Genomic DNA, 10,973 nt, shown 5'->3' with positions numbered 1-10,973 from the left:
AACCAGTCTGTATGTGGGATCCGAACCCTCGGCGGGAGCGCCACCACGCTCCCAAGTGGCGTACTGTAGCAGTGCGCCACCGGGCCGGCCCGAATCCTATTTCTTCAAATTTAAACTCACACATGCAAAACACGATCAATATTGATATAAACCAGTGGCAATTACCTCTGGTAAAGGGGTTATAAGGGGCCTTTTCCACTACAGTTTTAAAAATTACTTTAAAAAAATCTATCGTAGGGCCGCTCCCGCCGAGGGTTCGGATCCCACATACAGACTGGTTCCCGCTCACTGGCTGAGCGAGGTGCGGGGGCAACACCGAGGGTTGCGATTCCGTTGCCGGTCTGGTCCGGTATGGGCACGACACTAAGGGTTGCGATCCGTTGCCGGACACGAAAAAAGACAAAAAGGAAAAAAAAAAAAATCTATCGTGTAGCAAAAAAACAAACAAACAAAAAAAAACAAAACAAGTTAAGGAGATAACCCTGCATTAAGAAACATCATTTAGGGGCCGAGCCCGTGGCGCACTTGGGAGAGTGCAGCGCTGGGAGCGCGGTAGCGCTCCCGCCGCGGGTTCAGATCACATATAGGGATGGCCGGTGTGCTCACTGGCTGAGCGTGGTGCGGCTGGGCTCAAAAAGGACAAAAAAAAAAAAAAAGAGACATCATTTACACATGCAATTAATATCACCTGTTACTAGAAGGACACAAACTTACTCATGTTGCTCATGGGCCGCATGCCTTGGGGAGACTGCCCAGACTGCTGATTCTGCGGGTTCTTTGCTTGTACCTGGGGTTGTGTCGGCATCTGATTTACTTGATAGGGTAGTCCAAGAGCTGCATAGGCTCTTTCTATAGAACTGGGATCAATCTGACTAACAGTGCTTAGGCTGGGAGTAGACTGTTGACCCACCCCTAAAGAGCTAGGATTTCCAAGTCCAACGGGTGCTCCAGTCAAAATTGCTAGAGAAGACAAAAGATATGGTATGTCAATATTTATGTTAGTGAGAAAAAAAAGACTAATGTTTGAGTGAATTTAAAAGCACATGAAATTACTGTTGATTATGAAGCATCTCAGTGTATCTTTCCTACCACTATTTCCTTGAAAAATTCCTAAATGCAGAACTGATTGGTCAAAGGGGATCAGTAGTAAGAAAGGCTTTTGCTTTTTTTACCAGAATACCAAACAGCCTTGCCACACAAGCTGTATCAATGTTCCCACCAACAGTGCTACGAACACTCTAGACCCATACAATCGTCAACACCGGGCAGCGTCGTTTCTGCTAATGTAGCTGGACAGAAACAGTACCTTATTTCATTCTAAATAGTAAACTTTGTTGGGTTTACCCCCCTCTATAGTGAATTATCTATTTTCTATTCCCAATTTTCTTCTGAGTTATTATTTCTTCATTAATTTATGGAATTTAATTCCATTTTCACATGCCTCAAATGTACTTCCAAAGTTGTCTTTCAACCCTAAATGCTTAATGTTTTGTTCCTAGAGAGGAAATGTGGTAGCCAAACTTTTAAAATGTAATCTTTTTATGTATGACTTGTCTTTTCTGTAAGAAAAGCTATTCTCCATCACCAGATTATAAAAATAATTTCAAAAAAATTGTTTAAATAATCTCAAATTATCTGAATATTTAGATCACAGGTGTAAGAGATGCCAAAGCAATTATTTTTAATTTTTTGTGTTTAAAATGGAGCCTAAATTCACCTATTGCTGTTTTTATAAAGAATGAATACTGAGAGTTCCTGGATTTTATTTTTAGCTATTTAGCAGTTCAGTTCTATGCACTAATAGGAGGTTAATGGGAAGCAGAAAAAGTAAAAGGTAAAAAAAGCATTTCTTCAACACGGTATGACAGCACCAGATACTCACAGGAACATCACGTAATCAACAAGTACTCTTAATCCTATCAAATTGCACTTGTGAGATTCTAAGAGTATTTTTGATATAAGTCTTCAAACGACTTCATCACTTACACTGTTGATTTCTCTTATCTCCAGCATTTTTGAGGGGGAGACACACAGGACAATCATGCCTCGTACAATTCTTCCAGTGTGAAATGATTTGTCGAGAAGATGCACAGTGTGCCACTAAAGAGAAGAAAGCATTTTTTTCAAGAGCAGGTTATATTTTTACATTAATTATAGCTAACTTAGTGATCACTTAACAAGCGACCCATGTATACTTTAAAGTATGCTACGCTGGGGCAAATCAAAGTCAATGAGGATCATCACAAAAGGGAAGACCTTTAAAACTTCCTCTTCTACCATATCCATAGATACTTGCTCACAAAAATGATACTGAATTTTTATCACTTCCTAATATAGAGTAAAACACTACAGTAGTCTCGAAATAGATTTTGTTTATACAGCTGTATTCATAATTGCCAAAACCTAGATGCAGACAGATGTCCATCACCAGGTAAATGGACAAACTGTGGTACATCCAGACAATGGGGGTACTTTTTAAAAGGTTTATTGAAGTATAAATGATATATAAAAAACTGCACATATTTAATGTATATATTTCGATAAGTTTGGACATAGGTGTATACCCATAATACCATTACTATAACCAAGATACTAAACATATTCATCCCCTCAAAGTAGATTTAATCACATTTTCTCTCTTGTCCCTGGTTGTAAATATTAATTGCCAAGCACAGTAACCCTGTGGGCTCACTCACCTTGGCAGGACTTGCCTGACTGGCAGTGTGTCATGTGGTTTAGGACATTCTTCATTGTGCGACAGTGGGGAAGGTTGCATTGCCTTACTTCCCCATTAGCCTGCTCCCGCCGCTGGCACTTGTGAGCATGCAAAAGGAGAACTAGCTGCTGCTGGATGAGCTTGCGCTTCTCTGGGTCAGCCGTGTGTGCTCCAGAACCCATCCCTTGGGCAACCGGAGTCACCAGGCCTGGCTGCTGGACCTGTGGGGCTGGTTGTTGGCCCTGGGGGTATAACAATAAACGTATGTTTAATGGCAGGTGTCATACTGTGCTACCTTGTAATAAACAGGAACCTGGACATTTTCAATTAAAATACGGCTGGTCTACTATATGTCATACTCCATTTTTTTTGACACAGGGGATTCAAATATAAATAAATAATGCTCTTACCATCAAGAAGCTCAATTTACTAAGAAAACAAATTATAACATTATCAAGTAATATAGTCAAAGTATATATAATATACAGAAAGCAAAAGCAAAGAGAAGGACATAGTAAACTCCAGTGGGAGAGGAAAACAAGGGGGAATCTGTCGCAAAGAGCATGTCCAAGTTACATTTTAAAGAACAATGAGGAGCTTCTTCATAGACACTGTAAAGGTCTTTCAGGTGGGTGAATAATTAGTTTTTATAAATTCTGAAATATAGTTTTTCCAATAAAAAAGTAAACATTTCTGAGGACAGAGACTCAAAGTTTTATTCACCTTTTAAATTTATTTTTTAAGATGACTTGGTGTTGTCAGCAACATGCTGCTCTCACAAGTGAGCTAACTGGCCATCCCTATATAGGGATCTGAATTCATGGCCTTGGTGTTATCAGCACCACACTCTCCTGAGTGAGCCACGGGCTGGCCCCTTTTATTCACCTTTTTATCTCTAGTACTTAGCAAAGTACCTGAAATGAAATGCAGGCATTCATTGAATATATGACACAAAGTTAAAAACATCTAAAAGAACAGGACAAGGGCTGGCTGGTTAGCTCAGCTGGTTAGAGTGTGGTGTTGATAAAAGAACAGGACAATTTTTTCCACAGTTAAATGTGACCACTCAACACATTTATAACTAGAAATTAGTTTTACTTTAGAAAAATACCAATGTTATATGCTTCTGAAAATTTTCTATAATAAAAATTAATGTTTAAAACAAAATCTAAGTTTTGAGAAGGAAGTTACTTTTGTGTAGCAGTATCAAATAAAATCAGTACACGTGGTCCTTGACAGTTGGGACCTTTTGCCAGACAGAGTCCTTCTCCCAAGAGGAGAAAGGTTTCACTTTCCTATCCTACAGAAATGCTCAAAGACCAAAGCTGCAGAATGGCAGGCCCCTAAAACATCATTGCAGCAGCCTACCTGCTCCTGTTATAATCACAAGGAATAAAATAACCATGCGAAATGGAAAGAAGGCACAAGCCTCCTTGTTCACAGGGGTCATCCATTACACATCTATTTAGGCTCTTAGTGCGAACACATCCTAGTGTGTATAGTAAAAGGTATGAAAGTTTCACACAGTTCTTTTGTTAAAATGCCAGTTTGAAGCAATTAGTACTCACCATGTTGGGCATTCCCCCACCAGGAACTGCCTTTTTGTCCATTGAAAATGGAGATAAGCTATTTGGTAGTACAGTCTTTGTCTGAATCTGGAGACCAAGGCCACTGGCTCCAATCTGCTGTCCAGAATTCTGAGTATATGGCGAACCATAAGGATTGGGGTTGCTCATCATTCCCATCTAAGAGTAAGGAACAGAAGAAAAATTAAATTTTCTTCTCTATTTTATTAGGACATAACTATTCCTTCTTCTGTTTTACTTCCTAATTTACAAAGGCAATTTTAAAGAAAATCCAGTTTATTAGAAAACACACTTTAAAATGTACATTTATAAAACACTTTTTTTTTTAAAAAAGATGACTGGTAAGGGGATCTCAACCCTTGACTTGGTGTTGTCAGCACCACGCTCAGCCAGTGAGCAAACCAGCCATCCCTATATAGGATCCGAACCCGTGGCCTTGGTGTTATCAGCACCGCATTCTCCCGAGTGAGCCACAGGCCGGCCCTTATAAAACACATTTTCAAGATCAAGTTGAAGATTAAGATTTTGGGGTGTCAGGTATAGTAAATTTACAGAGCTATTTTCTGTAAATATTTGAGATTAAAAAAAAAAAAAAGTACCCTGGCTTGTTAGCTCAATTGGCTAGAGCATGGCGTTAGCTCAATTGGCCAGAGCATAGTGCTAATAACACCAAGGTCCTGGGTTCAATCCCTGTACCTTGCCAGCTGCCAATCAATCAATCAAGTTATCTTTGAGATAAAGGTGTTAGAAATATCTATAAAGGTTGGGATCCCTGTACCAGCCAGCTGCCAAAAAACAAAATACAAAAAAACCACAAAACATTTCTAAGCATCTTCATTTAACTCTATCTACTATACAAAGTTTGCCCTTCATCTCTATTAAAAAAATCACATGACACTATGTTTATGCACTTTCATTTAAGGGTACAAACTATGGCTGATTCATTCAACTTAATAACCCATCTAATCCCCAAATATATTTTAGAGTTTAACATGTCAAAGCATTTGAATGCTTATTGTAGGATTTTCTTTATATAAAACAGATAGGAAACTGGTGGTTTGGGGTATGTGTCTTTTTTTATTTAGCAACACTGGTAATTGTATTTTTAAAAGCTTTTGATTCTGAATCCTTCAGATAGAGCATTTAAAACTCCAGACTTGGGGCCGGCCCGTGGCTCACTCGGGAGAGTGTGGTGCTGATAACACCAAGGCCATGGGTTCAGATCCCATATAGGGATGGCCGGTTAGCTCACTGGCTGAGTGTGGTGCTGACAACACCAAGTCAAGGGTTAAGATCCCCTTACCGGTCATCTTTAAAAAAAAAAAAAACAAAAAAAAAAACCCTAGATTCTTTTCTGTACAAGGTGACTTTAAAAAGTTCGTGGATGAGGACTGGCCAGTTAAATCAGCTGGTTAGAGCATAGTGTTATAACATCAAGGTCAAGGGGTGGACCCCCTTACCAGCCAGCCACAAAACAAAAACATTGTGAATAAACAGAATTAAATAAAAGGTAATACAAATCTTTCCATGAACTTTTTGATGTACTCTAGTATTTATGTTAAGTTCATCTGGAGTCATCATTCTATATGATTAAAACAACAGGGTATTAACTACTCAAAAGCCACAAGTTTTACTAATTATAATGATGAAACTTTTTGGTTATAAAAATGAATTTTCGGGCAAGCCCATGGCTCACTTGGGAGTGTGTGGTGCTGACAACACCAAGTCAAAGGTTAAGATCCCCTTACCGATCATCTTTAAAAAAAAAAAAAAAAGAATTTTCATTAATCTCTCAAATTAAATACTTAAAAATTATATTAAATAATTCCAACTGGGGTCAACTTTAATATAAAATTAGAAGCCACCCTCCCCGCTCTGACCAATTCTGTTCTTCCACATAGGATTCCAAAATCACCTACAAGAATCCTACAGCAACGGGGCCGGCCCGGTGGCGCACTGGTACAGTGCGCCGCTTGGGAGCGCGGTGGCGCTCCCGCCGAGGGTTCGGATCCCACATGCAGACCGGTTCCCGCTCACTGGCTGAGCGAGGTGTGGGAGCAACACCAAGGATTGCGATCCCGTTGCCGGTCCCAGTCCGGTACAGGCGCGACACTGAGGGTTGCGATCCGTTGCCGGACACGAAAAAAAAAAAAAAAAAAAAAAGGGAAAAAAAAAAAAAAAAGAATCCTACAGCAAGCATTCAGAGTGGGTAACTCTGGATGTTATACCTACTGCCCAGTCAAAAAGGAGTCATACCAGATTTCTATCCATCTGCCATATCCAATACTATCTATCCTTCAATTCTACCTATAAACACACACACTAAAATCCTTCCTCATCCACTGTCACTGTCTTAATTCAAACCCTCATAACTGCTTGTGTACTTGTATAGACTGTGCCCAATAGGTTTGTTTGCCTTCTGTCTTCACTTTCTCTATTAAGAAAAAGGGGGAAAAACCCATGGTATATCAAGGTCTTCAAGAGGCCTACCTAGCTCTCCATGGTATGTTACTGTTTCCCATTCCCATTACTTGTAAATCTGAAAGCATCACGCTTCTTGAGCCTCCAGCATTTGCCTTAAGCTTTTCCTTTTCCCTACAACTGAGCAGTAGCACACCTCCTGTCCTATTTGACTCCTTGATGCTAACCTGTAAAGGCAATAAATACTAAGTTCACAAAGAAACAATTTAATTTTCACTTACTGTCACTTACTTAGGTTGTTCAATGATAAAGAAGAACCTGCAGATCCCACTTTAATTTTAAAGGTTACTACCTCTGTGAAACATCTATTCTCTTAGACAGTTATAGAGCTCTTTCTCTACCCTGCTTCATTGTTCATTTGTTTATTCATACTACAACATAGGTGATAAAATAAACTGTTAAACTGTATGCTGCTTCTATCCGCAGACAATGCACAAAAGGAAAAAAACCTCAGTTCATTTATCTTTTTAACCCTAAAAAGATATCTAGACACCCTAAACCTGTCAACATCACAGCTTGTTAACTTAGGAAAACAAATTATAAAAGCCGTAAAATAAATTATATGAACCTCTGTAAATAAAATTCAATTCTTTAAATCATATATAGTATCTATACTCTGCAAATCTATATGAATATGACATCCTTATCAGTTCAAAGTTTGGTAAGTGGTGGAAAGGCAAAAAAAAAAGTTAATGAACATTTACCATTTTCCAGATGAGTCTGGAGGTAAGTAACTTGCCTGACGCTCTAATGACGACGGGGGAATGAGAATGAGAGAAGTGGCATAGTGTGGATGAAAGCATTAAAGAATGGGGCGGCCTGAATGGGAAGCAAAAACTTATCGATTTAGTCTCCTATAATTGGAACATTTAAAGTAAATCTGATAGGCTGGCCGGTTAGCTCAGCTGGTTAGAGCATGGTATTATAACACAAAGGTGGAGGGTTCAGGTCCCTGTTACCAGCCAGCTGGCAAAAAAGAAAAGACTCCATTATTTGAGTAAACAAAAAGCTGGTATTTGTAGGCTGCCCTGATGTTTCTTGTTAATAAACATAATGTCTTTATTCAAGTATATACCAATACAATCTGGTTATTCATGATTATTTGCAGGAACACTGCCTTGCTGGCCTAGACCAACTGAATTTCAACCAGTTCCTGACATTACTTGTTAGCTCAATCATGCTGCATTACCTAGGAACTCCAAGTTCACTCTATAGCAGACTATGGTATCAAATATACAGACTGTACTGACTGTTGATCAGCTGGCAGTAATTTATTCCTGACACTTTTGGTCAATCTGACCAACAAAGAATGTCAGACTTTTGTTTCTTTGTCTTACCCTGCTGGAGTTAGAAAATAAAATGCAAGGGGTTATTTCAAAAAATTCATGGAAAGATTCATATTATCTTTTAATGCTATTTTTCCATGAACTTTTTGAAGTGCTCTTGTATAGCCAACCTCCCCATCACTACCCCACTTCAGCTCCTAAACTCCTTTCTCTACTCCCCCACCAAATATAACAAGAAGGGAATATACTGTACTTCATTTCTACTATACTGTAGTTATTTGATCTTGTTTCCTTCTCTATAGCTAACGTGCTCCAGATATCCAACTATCCACCCCCCAAACAGATATCCACCGAAACTGAAAAAGCAGAAGACAAGGAAGCCACGATAGTTCTAGGCAGCTAAAAGAAAAAGGGTTCAGAGAGAAGTATTTTGTCCTTTTTAAAATAAAATCTGACTCTACAGGTTGCTTCCAAGTGTCCAATGTTTGAAAGCAAAAAGTTAAGAACATAGGAATACAAAAAAACCCCACATGATAGGGACAAACACTGACAAATAAATTGGAAAAATAAAAAACAGAGCCCAAAACATAAAGAATGTAACAGTTTAGAAACATTTAAGACAGGGACAAAAATTCTTACAGGTCTTAATAAGACCTGCAGGTACCACAGTAACACAGGTCAATAATGTATGTGTGACTTAAGATTGAACAAATAATAAACACAAAATTAAACTACATTCAGATATTTCCTCCTACCAACTGGATTCAACCAATGCCCATGTCATGTATCCATATTCATGTTATATACCAGGCATTGTGTTAAAGCACTGGGTAATTGATGGTAAATAAAAAAGACCAGGGATCCCTTGAACCTACACTGAATCCTAAACATTTTTTCCCCCCCAGACTCATTCCCATTACTCCTTTACCCTTGTCTTAGTTTAGGGCCTTATCACCTCATTAAGGCCCATTTCTCTTAAATCAATTCTCCACACCTAAAACCACATCTATCTCGATTGTAAATTTGAGCACAAGACCCTCCTACTTAAAATCCATTAGAATATGGCATATAGGACCTCTCTCCCTCTACACATGGATTCTTCCCTCTTGTCTTACACCTAATGGCCCCCAACTGATCCTTCCTACCTGCTTCGCTCCAAGGCCACCCGAGTTCTACAACAGAGATGCAAGAGATCATAATTCTTATTTTAAAACTTTACATGTGAAATACTCTTTAACATTGCATGGCAAAGGCCATCAAAAACTGTTAATTTTAAGAGAAGAGCTCTAAAACTGACAACATTAAAACTCCTTTCTAAGAGGGGCCGGCCTGTGGCTCACTCAGGAGAGTGTGGTGCTGATAACACCAAGGCCACGGGTTCGGATCCCATATAGGGATGGCCGGTTTGTTCACTGGGTGAGCGTGGTGCTGACAACACCAAGTCAAGGGTTAAGATCCCCTTACCGGTCATCTTTTGAAGAAAAAAAAGAAAAAAAAAAAAAAACACTCCTCTAAGAGAAAGAGACAGTACCAGAGAAAAGAAAAAAGGGAATTACTCCTAAGGCCAACACTCATTTGAATGAATAAAGCTTAGAATAAGTAAAAAAAAAAAAAAAAAATCAGTCATAAAGTGCATAAAATTTGGATACTGTCTGGATACCAGGTAACATATGCATGGAAAGGGGGGTTAGGATTTCTTTTTCCCCAAATCTAGGACTACAGAGTAAGAAGAACCAAAAAGTAACACACAAAGGTGCTTCAGAATTGTGTCTGTGAAAGGGCCAGGGATCACCAAGACAGGATTATGGAAAGGATGACAGAAAAGTGGCATGGCTCCTGTTCTTACAGGTGTCACTCTAATAACAATCATTCCTATATAGAGTTAGAAGTAAGTCAGGAGGTGAATTCTGCTGCAGCAAACATGAAAACCTTGTGTTTTTTGGGGTCTTTTTTTGGTGGCTGGCTGGTATGGGGATCTGAACCCTTCACTTTGGTGTTAAAAGGCAGCACTCTAACCAAAAACCTTTTTTTTTTTTTTGGGTGACTGGTAAGGGGATCGTAACCCTTGGCTTGGTGTCGCTGGCACCGCGCTCAGCCAGTGAGTGCACCGGCCATCCCTATATAGGATCCGAACCCGCGGCCTCAGCGCTACCAGCGCTGCGGCGCACTCAGCGCCACACTCACCAGAGTGAGCCATGGGGTCAGCCCCCCAAAAAACCTTGTGTTTTTAGCTGTGTATGTTTTATAATACATGAATTGTAACAATAGAGTGGCATTAAACTGTAGTGATTAACATGAACTTTTAATTCACAAGGACAAGAATACTCTGTAGCCCTCTGAGACTGTTTCCTCACCTGTATAAGAGGAGTAAAACTATTCATAAGGGGCCGGCCCGTGGCTCACTCGGGAGAGTGTGGTGCTGATAACACCAAGGCCACGGGTTCGGATCCCATATACGGATGGCCGGTTGGCTCACTGGGTGAGCGTGGTGCTGACAACACCAAGTCAAGGGTTAAGATCCCCTTACCGGTCATCTTTAAAAAAAAAAAACTATTCATAGGGTTTTTGTTAAGATTAGTGGCCCTGACACATATTAAATAGCTATTAATATGCAGGCACTTCTTAGCATTTAGAACTTAACACTAACTTAGGTACAATTATACTGTCTGCTACTGTTTCTAATAATATTCTGAATCTTGTCTCCTTAATCATAACAAGTTCTCATTGAATAGATTTTAAAATTTTTTCTTATAAAAAACATATTTATAAAAAAGTGTTCATAAATATCCAGAATAGGGCCGGCCCGGTGGCGCACTGGAGAGTGTGCCACTTGGGAGTGCGGAGGCGCTCCCGCCGAGGGTTCGGATCCCATGTACAGACCGGTTCCCGCTCACTGGCTGAGCG

General features: G+C 39.6%; 1 protein-coding gene across 1 annotated transcript in view; it reads right to left on the bottom strand.

Moving 5' to 3' along the window:
* The window catches only part of EP300 (E1A binding protein p300), a 78,847-nt gene that overhangs the window by 44,046 nt on the left and 23,828 nt on the right, over nucleotides 1-10,973 (bottom strand). Inside the window, exons 3-6 of the mRNA XM_008574437.1 lie at nucleotides 4,285-4,461; nucleotides 2,697-2,958; nucleotides 1,987-2,100; nucleotides 696-960 (exon numbers count right to left, since the gene is read on the bottom strand). Of these exons, the coding sequence (XP_008572659.1) occupies nucleotides 696-960; nucleotides 1,987-2,100; nucleotides 2,697-2,958; nucleotides 4,285-4,461 (818 nt within the window). The remainder of the gene's footprint in view (nucleotides 1-695; nucleotides 961-1,986; nucleotides 2,101-2,696; nucleotides 2,959-4,284; nucleotides 4,462-10,973) is intronic.

The sequence above is a fragment of the Galeopterus variegatus genome, unplaced genomic scaffold (assembly GCF_000696425.1).
Source record: "Galeopterus variegatus unplaced genomic scaffold, G_variegatus-3.0.2 Scaffold55, whole genome shotgun sequence".
Taxonomy (NCBI): Eukaryota; Metazoa; Chordata; class Mammalia; order Dermoptera; family Cynocephalidae; genus Galeopterus; species Galeopterus variegatus.
This window is presented reverse-complemented; position numbering and strand designations above follow the sequence as displayed.